The sequence below is a fragment of the Schistocerca americana genome, chromosome 1 (assembly GCF_021461395.2).
Source record: "Schistocerca americana isolate TAMUIC-IGC-003095 chromosome 1, iqSchAmer2.1, whole genome shotgun sequence".
Lineage (NCBI taxonomy): Eukaryota > Metazoa > Arthropoda > Insecta > Orthoptera > Acrididae > Schistocerca > Schistocerca americana.
Genome location: NC_060119.1, coordinates 829,421,777 through 829,444,354, shown reverse-complemented (window position 1 = coordinate 829,444,354; position 22,578 = coordinate 829,421,777). Strand labels below are relative to the sequence as shown.

Genomic DNA, 22,578 nt, shown 5'->3' with positions numbered 1-22,578 from the left:
AAATCTCAAACTGGTAATAAGAGAATGAATAGAAGTATGTTGAAACTGTGGAAGATTCATTTCTTGCAGTAAGAAGAAACTGACGGTTACTAAAATTATTGTGCAGATTCTACAAGCAATCTACGTACTCCTATATAACAGGATGAAAAAAAGCTTATAATTGGCGGTGAAGCCACTGCTTCGCTAGTCTCAGGGCGCTGCAAGCGCTAACGGACCCCATCGGTTTTGACGAATTGTTAGCTTTTTACGTTATATTTATACATAGTTTTCTTGTAGAGTTTGCACAACAATATCAACAACATTTGCCTTTTTTCTTCTCAGAGATAACTTGAAAATGAACGAGTGACATCCGTGAACTAGTGCAACTAGTCGTTAAATATACTGTATTGCGCAAGTGAAACAGTGTACTACATTACAACAATCTGAGGACCGTGTCACTATATATTGAAGAAAAACAGGTCGATTAAACATCTTGACTTCCTACCAGCTCCTAACTGAACTCCATAGGACATTTCTGTAATGTTGTGGTTGACAGGCTACATATCAGAACAATTCTACTCAATACTCCAGCATAACTACCCACCAGGCTTGAACAAGAATGAAAATAATTGCCGCCCTTAGTGTACCAGAGCTCATGACGAATATACGCTGCAACAGTTACGTACTGAGGTCTTACGTTGTTTGTTTCTCCAGAACTAACAGGATTCAGTGTTTGTGTAGCGCAGCTGTTGGCAACAATACGTACACTTTCCAAGTTCGTATCCAAGAAACTTGAAACTTAATAGTTTTTACTTCTTACTGCTGAGTGAAACTGAACCTAACTGAGCCTACTTTCTCTTTTCTTATTCTTATAATTTCAACACTGACCTACAGAGTTAGCCCAGACAAACACAACTCAAAGTTCTCCTATTCATTAATTATCCACAATAGTCAAGAATAACGCGATCTGACTGCTTTAAAATTAACTTAAAAGAATGGCACTGAATAAGAAGGAAACCTAAGAATAACCCATACATATCATAAGTGACTTACCTCACAAAAATCTTCATTACACGAACTACGGCAATGCCGCAAGCGCCAATACAGACAGCTAAATAAAAGATTCTAACTACTGAAGGCTCTAACTATTAATAGGCATGTGGTTAGCAAAGTAAAGATTTTGTTGCAGACCAAACAATTTATTTACTTTAATAATGTGACAACCAATTCAAAAATTATATAATCATCAGTAGTAAATCTCCGTGACGCATACATATTCAGACCGTCCGCTCGTGCTAATATTGCAAACCTCCAACACTGCTAATTAATAACCTCCGCCGGCCGGAGTGGCCGTGCGGTTCTAGGCGCAGTTCAGACTCTTCATCGGAGCCGAGTGACCGCTACGGTCGCAGGATCGAATCCTACCTCGGGCATGGATGTGTGTGATGTCCTTAGGTTAGTTAGGTTTAATTAGTTCTAAGTTCTAGGCGACTGATGACCTCAGAAGTTAAGTCACATAGTGCTCAGAGCCATTTGAACCATTTTTTAATAACCTCCAACCTCCATCACTGCTGACTACTCACTCCCTTCTTCCATCACTGCTGGCTGTTCACCTCAAACTGCAAGTCCGACCAGCCACAGAGTCTCTTACAGAGTTCGCACAGCGCTGCCAGAGTTATTATTGCGGTCTATCGCGCTGCCAACATACAGACACATAAACAAGCTACTTACAAATTGTATTCTGACTTTTCCGTTTCTTTGACGGTTCAAATGGCTCTGAGAACTATGGGTCTTAACTTCTGAGTTCATCAGTCGCCTAGAACTTAGAACTACTTGAACCTAACCAACCTAAGGGCATCACACACATCCATGCCCGAGGAAGGATTCGAACCTGCGACCATAGTCGTTCCTTTGATGCTGCACTGTCCAATAAAGTTGTATGCGTAGCATTTCCATCTAGGAAGCTATTAAGATGCAGTAAATAAACGTCATTGTTTCAGATACACAGGCCTTGCGAGGAGCTGCTGTCCCGGTGCTGGTGGAACGGCGAGCCCTTCGCCTGCTGCCAGCACGCGCCGCCCCTCAGAACAGAGGTGGGCTCCTGCTTCGCCATCAACAGCGCCCAGACGGACGGGTGAGCTTGACATGTGGAGCTAAAGACCATTATATATCTCGAAATAACTACTGCAGCTCGAAACAGGTGAGACTGCTTAGGGTGAGAGACCAGTTCAGCATGAAGTATAAATCATTGGCCGAAATCATTCCTTCTGTAAATAATAGGTCTTGATGATTACGGAGGTAATTATCCTTTAAATGTGGAATCCAGTTTAGGGTATTTATTACAAACTTATTTGTCGAAAATACAGTCCTTATTGGTATCACAGCGGGGTAGGGGTAGCGTCTTAGGCTGGGTCCAGGATTCGAATGCAGAATAAAAACTATCAGCAAAAGCGGCCTAAGACTTTCAGCATGCCGAATCACCCTCATTCTGCCAACGGCCTTGGCAAAGAATGTGCAGGAGCAGGCAGGGGTCCAATACACTCCCTTACTCTTAAGTTGGGAAACTGCTACTAAAAGAAGGTCGAAAATCAGCAATGATTAACGACATGAGGATGCTGAATTCAATGGAAACCACAGCATTACGTGGACCGTAATTGGAAAATATTCATGATCAGCCGATCTCCGGGAGTGGACTGCCATGGTGCAGATAACCATGACATAAAGAGGGAGTACCCAACGAGAGGGTGACATGTTGCGAGTCAGAGAGTGGAATATTAGGGATCTGAAAGCGGTAGGGAAGCTATAAAATATGTAAAGGGAAATACAAAGGTTCAATCTAGATCTTGGGGCGGAGGGGACAGTGAAGTGAAATGGAACGATTTCTGGTCAAACGAATGAAGCGTAGTCTCAACTGCAGCAGAAAATGATATATCGGAAATAGGAATTATGAATAGGAAAGTCGGTCAGAGAATGAGGGACTTTGAACAGTTCAGTGATAGGATTATTCTCATCAGAGTCAGCAGCAAACCAAGGCCATCAACAATAGTTCTAATATACATGCCAACGTCACAAGCAGTAGAAAAAGAGAAAGTATAGGACGGCACTGAGCGAGTAACTCAGTAGGTAAAGGGAGATGACAAGCCAATAATCATGGACGATTGGAACAAAATTGGAGACGGAGTCACGGGATAATAGGGGTTGAGTAGTAGGAATGAACTAGGAGAGCGACTAGTAGAGTTCTATAGGAAATTAAAGTTAATAATTGTGAATACACTGTTCAAAAATGACGAGAGGAGGAGGTACACTTGGAAGATGATGCAACTGAATTACATCATGATAACACAGATTCCGAAATCAAATATTGGATTGTAAGGAGTACCAAGGAGCAGCTATAAACTCATAGTATAATCTGGCTATGACGAAGAGTAGGCAGAAACTATGGAGAAACGTCAGGAGGAACCAACGTAGAAAAAAGAGGGATATTGAAGTACTGAGGAACCATGGGATGTGTTTGAAATTCGCTGAAGCTTCAGATACTGTGATGACGAATATTGCGATAGTCAGTTCAGTTGAACAGGAATGGAAATCTATAAAAATGCAGCCAAGACCTGGACAGACAGGTATGGGTACAAAGACAGTGATTGCGAAGACAATTTGGGTAACAGGAAAAATACTTCTGTTCATCGACGAAAATAGGAAGTACAAATAAGCTTAGGAAAAGACAGTAATGCAGCAATACAAATCACTCAACAAAAATATAAACGAAAGTGTAGGGATATTAAGGTGAAATAGCACCGAAGAAATGTAAAGAAATCGAAGAAGGAATTATCACCGAAAAGATTCATTCAGTATACCTGAGGAGAAGTTAAAAACAAAGGTGTCAACATTAAAAGGACATGAGGAATTCCTCTAGTAAACTTAGAGGAGAGAGCGAATAAGTTGAAAAATACATGGAAGGCCTCTACAAATGTCAGGAACAGTCTGCTGACACGATAGAAGAAAAACTGAAGTCGTTTTGGAAGAAATAGGAGGTATTATCATCGGAGTACGACAGAGCTACGGATGACTTGCGATCAAGAAAAGGGATGTAAGCTGTATGAAAAGAAGCGGAATAAGCAATAGGCATGAAAACGAAGAAGGTACAATAAGAATGGAGTACCAAGGATAATTTAACCCCATTAGAAACGCTAAGACAGGGATGCTGTCTTTCTCCCTTACAGTTCAGTCTTTACGTCGAAGTATCAGTGCCAGATATAAAAAATAGGTTCAGAATTAAAGTTCAGGGCGAAAGAATGACAAAGATAAGATTCGTCGATGACACGGCTGTCCTCAGTACAGATGAGGAGGAATTACAGGACACTCTGAATGTTATTAACAGTTTAATGAGTACAGTGGGTTGACAGTAAACCGAAGAAAGAGGAATTTAATGGGGAGTAGCAGAGATGAGAACAGCGACTAACATCGGTACTGGAGACCACAGAATAGACGAAGTGAAGGAATTCTGTTACCTTGGAAAAAACAACGTATGACCGACGGACCAAGGAAGACGTAAAACCCAGATTAGTACAGACAAAGAGGGCATTCCAGGCCAAAAAAAAGTCTACTCATATCAAACATTGGCCATATTTGGGGAAGATATTTCTGAGGATGTACGTTTGGAGCACCGCATTGTATGGTAGTGAACATGGGCCGTAGGAATATCCGGAAAAGAAGACAGTCGAAGAGTGATGCTATGGAAGGATGCTGAAAATTAGATGGACTGATAAGGGAAGTAATGAGAAACCTCTCGGCAGAATCAGCGAGGAAAGAAATGAGTGGAAAGCACTGACAAGAAGAATGGTCAGGGGTTGCGATTTCGTATGACAAGAGGGGCAATCTCGCGGTTAACCCCCGCATCCGGACTGCAAATGTGTCAGCCTGGTGATACGACATTCATGAACAGCATTCCAGGGAGTGTTTTTCCGGTTACGCCATATGTTAATGTACCACCATGTCACATTTGCAATGGCTTATTTAGCATTTATATTAACATGTGATCTTGTGATTTTAATCATTTATATATGTTACCTAAACAAATTTACTCCCAAAATTTTATCACTTTCTTTTAATTTTTTTATGGTGTTGCAACTTTTCCCGTCAGTGTAGCTTTTCTCTTCGCACGCACTGCTAGATGCGTACAAGAGAAACAGTCAGTCGTAATGCCTGAGATAAACAAAGCACAGTAACAATACAAAAAGCCAAAGTAATCGTGAGTTTTATCGTTACACATTTATTCCGTAAATGCTCTTGTTTAATTCCGTTTTGTTACTCTCTGTTTCAGGAATGAGTCCGACAGAAGAAAATTAACATGTAATCGCACGACGGGGCGCGGATCATTGAAGGTCGAAGTAAAAGCTGAAGTTATAGTAGGTGCTCTTTCTTTTTTACTTACCTTCGTCTTAGATATGTTGTTCATCTGTATCCAATTGTGTGGACTGTATGAAAATGAACGGCTTATGTAAATTAGAATGTTGATTATGACAAATAGCAAAAAAAGCTGTTGTCTCAATCACTGTGATCAGATAATTAAAGAGAAATCGTAAATTTTTCTTCTAAAATTACATTCCACTGAGGTTATGAGTCTTAATTGTGAATACCTAAAGTACCTGAGAAGAGCTACTAGTTGACAAAATGATAATATCTGGTGAATGATACTAAGTAGATACAATTACTGCTTGAGTGATCAAATGGAAAAAATAGCATTTTTTAAAATGTGGTATCTACGGTAGAGTGAGAATGTGAAACGGAAGACATATACATGCCACGTCATTTACCGTTTGTCCTCAGCAGAAACTCGATCTGCTCTCGTTTTCTTTTTTGGAGAATGTCCGTGGTGAATGAGACACAGTTTTGCGATCGCCAAAACAGAGGATATCTAAAAAAAATGACACATATGAGGTAACTAATGGCGCTGGCCCAACATCCCAAGAGAGTATAATTGACGCCGTTGTCGGCACAGCAAAGTCTCCGACACATATACGTCATCTGCTGCATGATGTACTATGGTAGAATGATGGAATAGTAAGGCATTTGAAATATTCACGAGTATGCGGCCAGGTGCTACGATACTTCGGAAAACTAACGTATTGCCACCTTCAGGCGGTCTTGATGACTGTCTACCGCTGGGTGTGGTCTTACACTGAGATGACAAAAACTTCCTCATATCGTGTAGGACATTTGTCTGCTCGGCGTAGTGCAGAAATTAGACATGGCATGGGCTCAAAAAGTCGTTAGAATTCCCCTGCAGAAATACTGAGCCGTGCTGCCCCTGTAGCTGTCCATAATTGCGGAAGTACTGCCGGTGCAGAAATCTGTGCAGGAACTGACCTCTCGATTATGTCCCACAAATGTTCAATGGAATTCATGTCGGGAGATCTGGTGGGGCCAAGTCATTCACTCGCATTGTCCAGAATGTTCTTCAAACTAGTCGCCAGCAATTGTAACTCGGTGACGTGGCGCATTGTCACCAATAAAAATCCCATCGTTGTTTAGGAACAGAAAGTCCATGAATGACTGCAAATGGTCTCCAAGCAGCCGAACATCAAGAGGACTCAGTCCACTCCATGTCAACACAGCCCACACCATTATAGAGCCACCATTAGCTTCTACTGGGCCCTGTTGACAACTTGGCTTCGTGGGATCTGCACCACACTGAACCCTACCATCAGCTGTTACCGACTGAAATCGTGACACATCTGAGCAGGCCACAGTTTTTCAGTCGTCAAGGGTCATGAGACAAGGAGAGGCGCTGCAGGTAATTACGCGTTGTCATCAAAGGTGCTAGCGTCGGTAGTCTCCTGCCATAGCCCATTAAAGCCTAATTTCATCGCACTGTCCTAATGGATTCGTTCGTTGTACGTCCCATAATCATTTCTGCGGTTATTTCAAGCAGTGTTGATTGTCTGTTAGCGCTGACAACTTTACGCAAATGCCGCTGCTCTCGGTCGTTAAGCGAAGGCCGTCGGTCACAGCGTTGTCCATGGTGAGATGTAATGCCTGAAATGTATTATTCTCGGCAAACTATTGACACTGCAGATCTCGGAATACTGAATTACCTAAAGACTTCTGAAATGGAATGTCCCATGCGTCTCGCTCCAAGTACCATCCCGCTTTGGAAGACTGTTGATTCTCGTCATGCCGCCATTAATCGCTTCGAAAACCTTTTCACATGCATCATATGAATAGAAATGACAGCTCCGCCAGTGCGCTGCTTTTTTTTTATACCTTTCGTAAGCGATGCTACTGCCATTTGTATATGTGCTTATCGCTATCCCATGAGTTCTGTCATCTCAATTATAGGCCGCGCCTTTTCACGCCAAAGGTACCCGTGCGTGGAGCAACTTGCGAGGTGGAGGGGTCAGTGCGTGGCCGAGGCACGAACAGCGGTCCCGAAGCCCTGTGCCGCCACCGCGGGGTTGTCACGCTGCTGATAGGGAAGAGGACTGCCTACGAAGTGTCGTCTCAGTCCTTCAGTTGACGTGGCGCGAGTGGAACTTCCCATGGACTGTCGTACTTCGAGCGCACTGAAGGCTGGGTCCCAAATATGAATTAGTCGGAAACCACTGACTGTATGCATGCAGGCGGATCTCTACAGGTTCTTTTAAAACGCAATTCCGAAATTTGTTGGCCTGTTTTAACAAGCCGACATGACTCATATGTTCTTTGGAGATGGGGTGCTCTGTGACAACAAAATTTGTTGATTGTTATTAATCTGTATGACGCTTGGCTCTGCGCATCTTTCCTATACTGTTCCGCATTGTCAAGGGGTGCCTAGTCCTAGGTCGACCTTAACACATCCCAACGATGCTTTCGTCTTGGATGAAGTACATACTTGACGTTATATCTCTGGAGTATTTTTCGGTGAAGTATTCCCTACGTAAGGATTAAAACATTTGTCGTCTTACTCTGCAAGATGTGGCATAGGCTCCTTCGGTTTTATGACACGCTGGATGTGACGGTGGTTGTAATCACTCTTCCGGAAAATCGTCTGCAGATGCTGCAGCTCAGCTTTTGGTTGGGATTTTGCTCACAAAGTATGCCTTGTAGCGCCTTTACGGAATTAGTTCTTAGGAAGGGCCAAACCTGTGAAGCCTTGAAAAAGAATTATCTCTCTGAATCGTCATTTCAGTGACGAGATTAATTAGAAGAAAAGATGTAGTGCGATTAATCAAAAATGTACCTCCATTTGGGAGGAGGACGAAGGTTCAATCCCGCGTCCGGCCATCCTGATTTAGGTTTCCGTGATTTCCCTAAATCTCTCCAGGCAAATGCCGAGGTGATTCCTTTGAAAGGGCACGGCCGACTTCCTTCCCCATCCTTCCCTAATCCGATGAGACCGATTATCTCGCTGTCTGGTCTCCTCCCCCAAACAACCCAACCTACATCTGTGTCGCTCTTCAGTTTCATACGTAAGTTATACCTTACTGCAAAACTACCCGTCTCCTTGTCCCAGCATCGGATCTCGCAAACGAAACCAGGTGTTTCAGTCGATGAGCGATTATGTCATTTATGGATTGGGGCAAGGGTACAGAAGTAACTGCGATGGTGCAATTGAATTAAAATCTGTATATCACTCTTAGGAAGAATTGGAGAAGCGAGACAGCCTTCACAGTGTGGAAACAGCCAAGGGTCCACACGTACAGATTACTACTAGCACAAGCAAGGTATTCATGGAATAATACATGAATTACATAGTGAGAGTTCTTCCAGGCCTTTGGAGAGAGTATTCTTTGCATTAAGAGAGAGGCAACCAACGGAAGATCTACACAATGAGCTATGAAAGAGATGGTGACGAAAAAACGAGGACGCGTTACAAGTGCATCGAAGATTAGTTGGTGGAATGCCCACAGATTCGGAAGCGAGCGTGTGTTGTCACCGTGATTGCGACTCTACCGTGCGTCTTCTAAAAATGCAGCCGGATTCTTATCGCATATTTAGTGGGCACGTCTGGCTTCATGATAATGAAGTCCAGAACATGCTGCGACTAATATAGTGGCTGACGTGCACGCCAATCTTACAATGTACCGTATTTAACCTACCGCGTCTAGGCGCCACTTCAGACTGGGCACCGGAGCGTGCGTCTCCCGGTTTCGTTACCTCGGAAGCGACACAGAACTATTGATACTCCGGAAAATATTAGTTCTGTAGTACCGACCTAAGCAGGGAGGCACTGCTGTCCCTCCTGCGGCGGATCAGACGAAGGGGCGGGAGCGATTCCTGTGCTTTACGTTTTTTACTCAGAGGATGTGTCAAAGCAGAACTCCGGTGAAACACAAAGTCTCCCCACGTGGAAGAGAGACTGCGAACCACCAACTGAACGTAACGGCTTAAGTCGACCTTTCCAACAGACTCGCCATCTCTGGACTATTTTACTAATTTGTTTGGTTCAAATGGCTCTGAGCACTATGGGACTTAACATCTATGGTCATCAGTCCCCTAGAACTTAGAACTACTTAAACCTAACTAACCTAAGGACAGCACACAACACCCAGCCATCACGAGGCAGAGAAAATCCCTGACCCCGCCGGGAATCGAACCCGGGAACCCGGGCGTGGAAAGCGAGAACGCTACCGCACGACCACGAGATGCGGGCACTAATTTGTTTAGCCAAATCTAATTAGGCGCATCAAGTCCTCTGTTACATCGGACCAGAGTTTTATACATACTCGTACGGTAGTATCATGTCGTAGTCACCTAAGAAATAACGATTTTTGTATCACAACCGGTATTAAACGGATTTGATTGAAGTGGCAGCGAGAGTAAATTATACTGACTAATAACTAGCAAAATTAATACTGACATTTTATTTTATTTATTTATTTATTTATTGTTCCGTGGGACCACATTTAGGAGAAGTCTCCATGGTCATGGAACGAGTCAATACATGAAATTATAACACGATTGTAGAAACAGATAAAATGAAATATAAGAAACATATTCAGGCGACAAGTCGTTAGTTTAAATAAAGAAAATCAAAAATGTACACTGGAATTTGCTTAATTTTGTATCTCTTCCAGGAGCTCCTCGACAGAATAGAAGGAGTGAACCATGAGGAAACTCTTCAGTTTAGACTTAAAAGTGTTTGGGCTACTGCTAAGATTTTTGAGTTCTTGTGGTAGCTTATTGAAAATGGATGCAGCAGAATACTGCACTCCTTTCTGCACAAGAGTCAAGGAAGTGCATTCCACATGCAGATTTGATTTCTGCCGAGTATTAACTGAGTGAAAGCTGCTAACTCTTGGGAATAAGCTAATATTGCTAACAACAAACGACATTAAAGAAAATACATACTGTGAGGGCAATGTCAAAATTCCCAGACTATTGAATAGGGGTCGACAAGAGGTTTTCGAACTTACACCATACATAGCTCGAACAGCCCGTTTTTGAGCCAAAAATACCCTTTTTGAATCAGAAGAATTACCCCAAAAAATAATACCATATGACATAAGCGTATGAAAATATGCGAAGTATACTACTTTTCGTGTTGAAATGTCACTTATTTCAGATACTGTTCTAATGGTAAATAAAGCGGCATTTAGTTTCTGAACAAGATCCTGAACATGGGCTTTCCACAACAGCTTACTATCTATCTGTACGCCTAGGAACTTGAACTGTTCCGTCTCGCTTATAACATGCCCATCCTGTCTGATTAAAATGTCAGCTCTTGTTGAATTGTGGGTTAGAAACTGTAAAAACTGAGTCTTACTGTGATTTAGCATCAAATTATTTTCCACAAGCCACGAACTTATATCATGAACTACATTATTTGATAATGTTTCAATATTACACACAAGATCCTTCACTACCAAGGTGGTGTCATCAGCAAACAGAAATATTTTTGAATCACCTGTAATACTAGAAGGCATATCATTTACATAAATAAGGAACAGCAGTGGCCCCAGCACCGACCCTTGGGGAACGCCCCATTTAACAGTGCCCCATTGGGACTGAACATCATTACCACTCTCAATATTGCGGAGGATTACCTTCTGCTTTCTGTTCTTAAAGTAGGAGGCGAACCAATTGTAAGCTACTCCCCTTACTCCATAATGTTCCAACTTCTGCAGTAATATTTTGTGGTCAACACAGTCAAACGCCTTCGTTAAATCAAAGAAAACACCTAACGTTCGCAACCTTTTATTTAATCCGTCCAAAACCTCACAGAGAAAAGAGACTATAGCATTTTCAGTTGTTAAGCCATTTCTAAAACCAAACTGTACATTTGACAGCAAATTATGTGAATTTAAATGCTGCAGTAACCTTGTATATACAACCCTCTCAATAACTTTAGCAAACACTGATGGCATAGAAATAGGTCTATAATTGTCAACATTATCCCTGTCTCCCTTTTTATAAAGTGGCTTCACTACCGAGTACTTTAATCGGTCAGGAAACCGACCACTCCTAAAGGAAAAGTTACAGATATGGCTAAGTACTGAGCTAACATACGTGGAACAATACTTCAGTATTCTGCTAGATACCCCGTCATATCCATGAGAGTTCTTGGTCTTTAGTGATTTAATTATTAACTCAATCTCCCTCTTGTCAGTATCATGGAGGAGCATTTCAGGTAACAGTCTCGGAACACTTTTTTCTAAGAGCGCTATATGATTCCCTGTTGGGACTAGGTTTCTATTTAGTTCACCTGCTATATTCAGAAAGTGATTATTAAGTACTGTACATATATGCGACTTATCAGTAACACGGACATCCCCACTACGCACTGATTCTATATTCTCGACCTGTCTCTGCAGACCAGCCACTTCCTTTACGACTGACCATATGGTTTTAATTTTATCCTGAGACTTAGCTATTCTATCTGCATACCACATACTTTTTGCCTTCCTAATAACTTTTTTAAGCACCTTACAATACTGTTTGTAATGGGCTGCTGCATTTAGATTTTGACTGATTCTAACGTTTTGATATAATTGCCACTTTGTTCTACAAGATATTCTTATCCCTTTAGTCAGCCACCCAGGCTGCCTGTTTGTGCTAGTACCCTGTTTTGAACGTTCTAACGGAAAGCAACTTTCAAAGAGCACGAGAAAAGTCTTGAGGAAAGCATTATATTTATCGTCTACTGTATCAGCACTATAAACATCTTGCCACCCTTGTTCCTTGATAAGGTTTACAAAAGTCTGTACAGCAACTGGATCAGCTTTCCTAAAACGTTGGTAACTATATTTAACATGTGTTGCAGCACAAAAAACTTTTAGACTTAAAATTTGTGCATCATGATCTGAAAGGCCATTCACCTTTTTGCTAACAGAATGCCCTTCTAATAATGACGAATGAACAAAAATATTGTCTATGGTTGTTCTACTGTTCCCTTGCACTCTCGTTGGAAAGAATACGGTTTGCATAAGATTATATGAATTAATGAGGTCTACCAGCATCCTTTTCCTTGCACAATCACTTATACAATTAATATTGAAGTCACCACATATAACTAACTTTTTGTATTTCCTATAAAGTGAACCAAGAACCTCCTCTAGCTTTAGCAAAAATGTTGTGAAATCGGAGTCTGGGGATCTATAAATAACAACAGTAAGAAGTTTAGCTCCACTAAATTTAACCACACCTGCACAACATTCAAACACCTTTTCAGTGCAGTACTTTGAAACATCAATTGACTCAAATGGGATACCGTTTTTCACATACATGGCTACTCCCCCACACCGCAAAGAGCTCCTAGAAAAGCTGCCAGCCAACCTGTATCCTGGTAAAGGAAGCCTCTGAATTATCTCCTTATTTAAGAAATGTTCAGATATACCAATAATTTCAGAGTCAACATCTATAAGCAGTTCACTAACTTTATCTCTAATACCTTGTATATTTTGATGAAATATACTAATTCCCTCATTAATCGGATACCCAAGCTTTGTAGAGAGTGGTTTCTTTGTTAGAGAGACTTCCCTTAAGCAGGAATACCTATCAGCTGACTTCAATCTAAAAAAGGTACAGCTCTAACACCCACAACTACCGGAATTTTCCCATGAGTGATCCCACCACCCCCACCTATGCTGTCACCTATAAGTTTTGCCAACCTCCCCTTCCCATACCTGTTGAGGTGCAGGCCATGTCTAGTGAAACCCGTCCTACTGATAGACTCCACCGACACCACTGAAATGTGACTCATGCCTTCTGTCATCAGCGCACCCCCAAGTCTCATGTTATTACGCCTGACGGCTGTATTAAGATGAGGCCGATCGTGACGCTGAAACAGTTCCACGAAATGCACATTCGTGTTGCCAGTCTGAGTGGCTATCTTTTCCAGGTCACCATCTATGTCATACTCCCCATCCCTATCAATACTATTACCAGCCCCACCCACAATCACTAACTGATCCTCTTTAGTAAAATCCCTACATAACCCCCCTACGTTAAAAGTCACCTGAGCCAATCCTGCATTAGGCTTCACAATGCTGGTGACCTGGTACTCACTCCCCAAAACTTCCTGCAACTGCTGGCCTACACCTCTACCATGAGAACTACCTAACAGCAGAACCTTCTTCTTTCTCCTAGACTTTGCAACTGTCCTAGCCACCGTAACTGCTGAGGTCTGCTGCGTACTTCCTACATCTACAGCTACTAGAGATTCCTCTCCACTAGACTCTGACAGTTGGTCATATCTATTACAAACACCAATAGTAAAACTATCTGAAAATCTCCTTCTCCTAGCAGATCTCTTGCCAACAGCCAGCTCCCATTCCCCAACCCCCTTCTCCCTCCTCATCCTATCTAGCTCCTCCTGTGCGTTTTTCAACTGCACCTGAAGGGCACAGATCTTACGCTCCTGCTCCTCTATCAACTTACTCTTGCTACATAACCTGCAGTTCCAGGAGAGGATCTCACCAGAATGCCCACTGGCTTCCCCACTGCATTCCCCCCAGTGAAAATACTTCGAACAAGTCTCACACCGCAATCCACTACTCACGAACCTACGGCAAAGCCCACACTTCTCACTCATGGTAAAATTTTACAATTATTGAAACAAGAAAACAACTTTATCTAAGTTCCGCTACTACAATAAGAAGATGTTAAAAACTGACTACAATAATGACAAACTTGCTCTACAAGGGAAGTAACTACTATTATTGACAGTATTAATCAACAACAAATGAGAATATAACAAAATACTAACACAGAAAGAAAATCAAACGTCTAATGACAGTAACGAAACTGAAAGCAGTTCGCAAAAATTTCTTCTGAAGTTATTTCACCGGAAAACACCAAGAACACCGGTTGAAGACTACTAAAGCTCCTAAATAAACTACTATACACAAACAATTAATTAGTACTTAGCTTTCGATGCGCCGCTACAGCTGCAACTGGTCAGCGCGGAATGTAAACACGGGTAAGAGGTTATTTGTACTAATCCAGCTGGTGCCACTAATAGTGATAATAACAATAACTGTGACAAAGGAACCGTCAGGAGCGCCCCAGGAAAGTCTTATAGGACCCCAATTGTTCTCTGTATACATAAATAATTTTGCGGACAGGTTGGGCAGCAATCTGCGATTGTTTGCCGGTGATGTCGTGGTGTACGGTAAGGTGACGAAGTTGTGTGACATTAGGAAGATACAAGACGACTTCGACCAGTTGGTGAGATGAATGCCAGCAAGCCCTAAATGTAGAAAAATGTAAGGTAATGCGGATGGGTAGGAAGATCGAACCTGTAATGTTCAGATACCGTATTACTAGTGTCCTGACTGACACAGTCAAGTAGTTTAAATATCTGGGAGTATCGTTGCAAAGCGATATGAGATGGAACGGGCATGTGAGAACTGTGGTAGGGAAGGCGAATGGTCAGCTTCGATTTATTGGGAGAATTTTAGGAGAGAGTGGTTCACCTATAAAGGAGACCGCATGTAGGACGCTGGTGCGATCAATTCTTGTGTGCTGCTCGAGTGTTTTTGATCTTTACTAAGTTGGATTAAACGAAGGCATCGAAGCAAATCAGAGGCACGCTGCTAGATTGTCACCGGTAGGTTCGAACAACGCTTAACTGTTACGGAGATGCTTCAGGAACTCAAATGGGAATCCCTGGAGGTAAGGTGACGTTCTTTTCGAAAAATTCTATTGAGAGTATTTAGAAAACCGGCATTTGAAACTGACTGCGAACGGTTCTACTCCCGCCAACATACACTGCGCGTAAAGACCACGAAGATAAGATTCGTGAAATAAGGGCTCATACGCTCTGTTTGCGAGTAGAACAGGAAGGAAATGACTAGTAATGGTACAGGGTACCCTCCACCACGCACCGTACAGTGGCTTGCGAAGTATCTATGTAGATGTAAATACAGATGTAGATGAATAACAATCATGGCAAATATAAGAAGAATTTATAGGTGTACAAAATATATATTTTCTGGTGTAGCGAGTTCTGGGAAAGGAAATTTAAGCGAGCCTGCATCAAGTAAGAGTACTGGAAAATGAGGAAGATCGGGTTGAAAAGAGGGATGTACATGGATAACGATTGCGTGCAGAGACAATGGTAATCCTTACTGTTGCTTTGGTAGGCATGTTATTGCCTGTTTCCTGAAGCGGGAGATGTTATTTAATTTTCTAATATAATACGGGAATTTGTTTCAGATTCGGGTTCCTGCTACTGGGAAGTACTTCAGGAAGGTGGTTGAACGATGGAATGGGTCAGAACGTATTACGCTCTGATGGGGACAGTCGTTTCTACCATGTTGTTCAGCTATGAAGGACATTGTTCATTGAAAATACAGTTGAGAAGACAAAGGGTATGGAAATCTCTGCGCTTGTCTGCACACAGTCAGGAAAGCCGCGCATAAGCTAGCGAAATATGATCAATGAGTCAAATGTCAAAGGTATAATGAACATAGACATTCATAACCAGTTAAAGCCACTGTTAGCTTTCCCGAGAAAGGCCTTGCATCGTGGTGTCTGGAAAAGAAAAACTAACCTGAAGTTCTCATCCAGTTCAAATGGTTCAAATGGCTCTGAGCACTATGGGACTCAACTGCTGTGGTCATAAGTCCCCTAGAACTTAGAACTACTTAAACCTAACTAACCTAAGGACAGCACACAACACCCAGCCATCACGAGGTAGAGAAAATCCCTGACCCCGCCGGGAATCGACCCGGGAACCCGGGCGTGGGAAGCGAGAACGCTACCGCACGACCACGAGATGCGGGCTCTCATCCAGTTGTTCTTTATCTTGAGAATTCGTTGGTCGCTTCAGAACTGCTGGAAAAGTTACTTATAACGATAAAAGTGCCTATGAATTTTATCTGCCCATTAATTATGCATGTAATTCACTCGTGATTAAACATACTTCTTACACCCTCAGTCTGCACTTGGATTTTAAATTGCTTAAACATGTAACATTCCTTTCTTTATAAGGCAGAACGAAATAGTCGTTGTCACTTCTAAACTTGGATACGTTTGTGTGTGTGTGTGTGTGTGTGTGTGTGTGTGTATGTGTGTTGGGAAAGCGTCTCATTTACCTGCTTCCTTGTAGTACTGCCAAGCTGGCTGATCTGAGGAGTCTTAAGACTAAGGAGTTTATTTTTCACATGATACAGATTTTAGCGAAATCGCTTTGTTCTCACTGAAAAATGTGACTATAGCAGCTTGAAGAAAATAATATTTCTTTCTACGAACATCTCGAATTTAATTTGAGGCTATAAAGTGACACAATTCATTCGAGGAACGGAAAATCGCACGGGATCGCAACTACTGTCTCCAATACACAAGGATGCAGTTTGCGCTAAGCAAAGAATAAAGACTGCAACAGAATTTGGCATAGATACCAGTATTGTTACATCCGTGAATGACGCGTTATAAAATATGTGTGTATGTGTCTGTACGTGAATTTTTCACCTCAGTCTATTTTATGTGCTTATATTAGGAAGATAATACCCCATACTGCGGCTTTGACGACTGTTTATCCTGATTCACACAACATTTTATTTTCATTAGTGATTACAGACATAAGTATATTACCCACGGGTAAGCGAAAGAAATTTTGATCAAACTTGCTACAAGAGCCTTACACTTGTTTCTGGTATTTTCGAGAGCTAATTACATAATCATTAACAGAAACATGAAATTTCCTGATGAACAGCACAAAAGTGTTTGGATATTCCAGTGTACACATTTCCCAACCAGCCCGTGAGCGTCAGCTCCACAGCAAATATTGGAATTGTTAATTGTGTCAACACCATCGTTTGCGTACTACACGAAACCGGAAATTCTATGATAACTTGACAGTCGAAACCTTACAGAGGATTATAGTTTATGACATTTCCATCGTTAACAGTGTCAGTGACAGCGCTCCTTTGCATTGGGATGTGCAAGGGTGTCCCATGTACCTTGAAAACCGCAGATAACTTCTGGTTCAGAAGAACAATAAAAAATCATATCAAATAAATAACTACAAGGGCCACATTAATCATTATGATTTCTTTCATTGTCTCTTTGTTCGTCACGAATATATGAACAGCAGTAGGTCACTTTTAAACTACACCCTATATTTTTTATTCGGCAATTTATTCCTCTCCTCAAAAGCTACTCAAAACGTCTTCCGTATGCGCGTAAGCACAACATTCAAATTAATAAGAAACAAAAAATAGAATATTTAATATCATTCTGTACTACCGTAATATTTTGTGGGCAAAAAAGGGGTAGAGCAGTCACAGGTGCTCAAAGTAGTGACCATGAACACGGACACATTGAAGGAATTCATCGCTGTTTCCAATGTTGCCTGCTGAAATGAATTACGTTCCTTTATGTTATCTGGAATAGCTGGAATGTTTCGACAGAGAAAGTTTTTCATGCATTCCCACAGAAAAAAGTCCAGAGGAGTAAAGTCTGGAGACCGAGCAGACCAATCGTCCGCTCCCCCACGACCAATCTATGTGGCTGGATACCTTCGGCTACGAACACGATACAACTGCAAGGCATTACGTGTTGGATATCCATCGCACTGGTACCACGTAAGCATCTCGAATCTTAGCGTCACTTCTTCCAGAAGATGAGAAAGAGATCACGAGAAAGATGGCGTCTACCTGTCAGTTAGGTTACTGTTGATGAAATAAAGGCCAATAACTGAAGTAACAAGCACCCGTCATCAGACATTATCTCTCCATTGATGCAGATATTCCACCCATCTAAGCCAATGTGGATTTTCGCTGGAACAGTAATGCATATTCCTTGTACTTATCTGTCGTTTGCTTGAGAAGGAACATACAACGATAAAAAAAAAATATTTTAAAAATCGGAATAGAAGTTCTCACGGACGACGATTCACTGCTATGGCCACCGACAGAACTGTAGTATACGATTCTCGAACGCATTCGCATGCAATTCTTGGTGTAAATGCACATAATAAGATGGAGCAGATGATGACGTCTTTAAATGCAATGTACACTGGTTTTAAAATTTGCAGTCTTCTGCTAAAGCCGTCGTGCACTCTCGTGTGAAATCATTCCAACAGAAATGAGAACAGTAATTTTGGCGGTTCCTATATTAAATCCTAGGCGATTGTGTTGCTTGAGTTTTCGTGTTTCCTGTAGCGCCAGAACAAGATGAGAAAACATCCGTGCAGAAGGTGCGTCTTTGTAAGGATATAGCTCTGCCTGACTAGCATTACGACTACATTCAGTCACAATAAAAGTCATACTAGCCCAGTATCCAGTGGCAAGAAAGCGCAACTTTTTTTACTTCTTAGTGTTTTAACGTGTCGTTATTAACGGCTTAATCGAGAAAAGGACTTTTTCTTAAAGTCTGTATTCTGGGACGCGTGATGCCTACGCACTTTAAAATACGTCGGGAAACTTATACTAGCTAAAACTATTTTATGCATTATTCACAATATAAAGCTAGAAAATCTAAAACTTGAAATGTAACGACTGGAAATCGATATCCTAGGCATCTCGGAGATAAGATGGCCCCAACGAGGTGATTTATGCTCTGAAGAATACAGTCATTCACACCGGAACTAACCAAGATAGACCAGGAATGGGAGGAGTTGGAATAATTTTGAGGAAAGACTATGTTCCACGTTTCAAGGGACATGTGCAATATAGCTCTCGAATAATACTAGTCATACTTGAAACCAAACCAAAGGATACTGTGATACGTGATGACTGGGTGTTGTGTGATGTCCTTAGGTTAGTTAGGTTTAAGTAGTTCTAAGTTCTAGGGGACTGATGACCATAGATGTTAAGTCCCATAGTGCTCAGAGCCATTTGAACCATTTTTTTTTTTTTTTTTGATACTGTGATAATACAAATACACATGCCAACATCCAAAGAAGAACATGCAGTTGTTGACAAAATATACGAAGAAATAATTAATGCGATGATAAATGTTAAGGGAGATGAAAACCTGATTACCATGGAGGACTGTAATGCGGTTGTTGGTGGAGAACCGGAGGAAGGAATTGTTGAAAAATATGGACTTGGAGGAAGAAATGAAAGAGGAGACCGACTAATCAAGTTCTGCTCGAGGCACCAATTAGTTGTTGCAACCACACTTTTCCAACATCACAAACGAAGAAGATACACATGGAAGTCCCCTGTAGACCTGAGGAGACAACACTTTGATTACATTTTAGTGGAAGCACGTTTTAGGAACCAGGTAAAAGATTGCAGGAGCTATCCATCTACAAGATAGGCAGTGACCATAACCTGGTCCTGATGAAAAATTCATTCAGATACAAATGTTTTAAGAAGCCAGTAAAACTTAAATGGGAACTAGAAAAACTGAAAACTGAGGTGCTGGTAAAGCGCTATGCGCAAGAAACAGTCAACCTACCTAAAAATTTCCAACATGGCGAAGTAAATGAAGACTGGGATCAAATTAAATCCGTACATACTAAGCAGTAGAAAAGATAGTTGGAAAAATTAAACCCAAAAACAAGAGGCAATAGATTACAGCAGATATTATTGAGCTTATAGAAAACAGATTATACAAAAACGCATCTGATGAATTAGGAAAAGCTGAATACAGAAGACTAAGGAATTTAGTCAATAGAGAAGCTTGGAAAGCGAAAGAAAATTTTCTTGAGGAAATGTGCAGGGAAGTGAAGGAAAATATGCAAAACGGAAGGACTGATTTAGCCTACAGAACAGCAAATCAATTTTTTAACAAACGTAAAACAACACTCTCAGGCACAATAGAAAATAAAGAGGGGAAAATGCTGTTAGGTGCAGACATTGTGAAAAGATGGGAAGAATACATATAGGAGTTGTATGTCGGAACACCTATTTCGGAGGAAATAATAGGAAGAGAAAAGCGAGTAGACGAAGATGGCAAGGGAGATGACATTCTGCAAGAAGAATTTGACAAAGCTCTAAAAGAACTACGGGACAACAAAGTGACAGGTATTGATGATACCCCTGCAGAACTAATAAAGAATGCTGGTGACAGCATGAAAACGATGCCGCTTTAATTTATTAGGTCCCTCTATAACACAGGTGAGATACCGACAGACGTCCAGAAATGCATCATTGTTCTTATACCAAAAAAGGCAGCAGCTACAAAATGTGAACAGTACCGAGCTTTAAGCCTAATATCACATGCATCAAAAATTCTCATAAAAATAGTTCTGAAGAGAATTGAAGAGAAGGTGGAGGATATGCTGAGTGAAAATCAGGTTGGTTTCAGAAGGGGATTGGGAACAAGAGAAGCGATTCTGGCACTGAGACTCCTTATCGAAAAGCAATTACAGAAAAATAATCCAACTTATATTGCCTTTGTAGACCTGGAAAAGTCCTTTGATACCGTTATCTGGCAAGATTGGTGATCAAAATTAATGGACAGAAGATAGACATGCTACGTTATGCAGATGATATTGCTATCGGCACGGAGACAAAAGAAGGTCTAGAGGATGTCCCCAGAACAACGGAAAGGATTCTATGCAATCAGTATGGAATGAGAATAAACAAGAAAATGACTAAAGTGATTGAAACCTGGTAGTCAAGGGAAGGCAGGATTCGGTTACGATTGTGGACGGGACCGTAATCAGTTACTATTGGTTGGCTTTTACGGTTAGAATTTACTTTAAACCAGTAATTCCAGACTCAACAATAAATAAAAATGCCACACGTTATTAATGTAGGAGTAAACAACTCTGTAAATAACAGTGTTTTCTGTGAGTTACAATTTAGCAAATCACAATTAAATACAAACAGAGCAGATAATGTTTTAAAAGCAAGCCACTGTGATCTGGGCAGAAGGCCTTACAAGCCAGAAATGGCAACAAATTAAGAATTGTTTAAAACTCGCTCCAACTTAAAAATTAGGTATTGAAATGTTAAAGGCAAGTCGCCACAAACACAGCAGAAGGCATCAGACGCCAGTAATGGCAGTTAATAAGGTTTTAAAGGCTTATTGCGTAAATATAAATACCAAATTAGAATTTTAAGGCAAGTGACCATAATCACGGCTGAAGGCCTTACACGCCAGGAATGGCAATAATATAAAAATTAAGAAGCCTGCTGTAAAATAGCAAATACAATAGCAAAGGTTAATTAAAAAACAAGCAACTGATCACCAAACGGGTGAACTAAGATGACAGTAAACTTTGTAACACAGCCCTTAACATCCGCTGAACATTACACTGCTAGATTTATTCCACAAGGCGACCAGAACTAGACAAATATAACCTTTAATGTAGGCGTTACAAGGTGTTGTAATAAATAACACAATAATAAAACACGAGGACCAGTACATAAGTTCCTTAAAGGCAGACTATACCCGCAGAAGGCGTGGCCTGAAGAAGTGTTACACTGAACTACTGGCCATCAAACCTCCTTTTAGAACACACATGTCTTACAAGAACCAAGGGGCCACAGACGGTGCTCCATGAATCGACCTCTGAGAAGGTCCGGCAACAGACACTTCCGCGAGCGATGAGCTAGGCAGCCAAGAGTTGCATTCACTTCACAAGATGGTAACTCGGACTAGTGGCAGTCTAACGAATGACTAATGATAATCTTGCTGAAGCTACCTGACGTCCGATAAACCAAATTCAACGATGGAACAATATGCCAAAGCTGGAACCGGCAGTCTGTACTATGTTCCCAGAGAACTGTGTTTAAAGCGCCCAGAACGGAAAGGAACCACTACCACCAGAGTAGAAGAATCACCAACCGGCCTACAATCAAAACTACGAGCCTTACCGGACAGCAGCGGCAAGGCGAGAAAACGTACACTGCCGTTACATACACTTACCCCCAGGGCAGGTAACTGGGGCGTTAAGGGAACCACCCAACAAAAATTACGACTGGTTGAACTTAACAAATCTAACAATTTGAACGGAGTAAATAGTAATACGAAGTCGAGGAGAGCTAATCAGATCCACCTTCTCCAAGCATTCCACTCGCTGCTCTTCGCCTCGGCGACACTACGAGCAGCAACACGAACCCAAGTCACTGGAGAATCGCGAGACATCACAGTAGTGGAGGTTTCTCTACTTGTATTAAAATGCACTCACCTTAAAGCTTGTTGGATCCGGTTTACGACGAGGTCGTGCACCGTCGTGACCACAGCCCTTCCATCCGGTAGTCCATGCGTGCCGCC

The 22,578-nt window shown here is 41.6% G+C and overlaps 1 protein-coding gene across 1 annotated transcript in view; it reads left to right on the top strand.

Moving 5' to 3' along the window:
* The window catches only part of LOC124594466, a 155,699-nt gene that overhangs the window by 48,460 nt on the left and 84,661 nt on the right, over positions 1-22,578 (top strand). The window contains exons 4-5 of the mRNA XM_047132845.1: positions 1,980-2,113; positions 5,300-5,384. Of these exons, the coding sequence (XP_046988801.1) occupies positions 1,980-2,113; positions 5,300-5,384 (219 nt within the window). The remainder of the gene's footprint in view (positions 1-1,979; positions 2,114-5,299; positions 5,385-22,578) is intronic.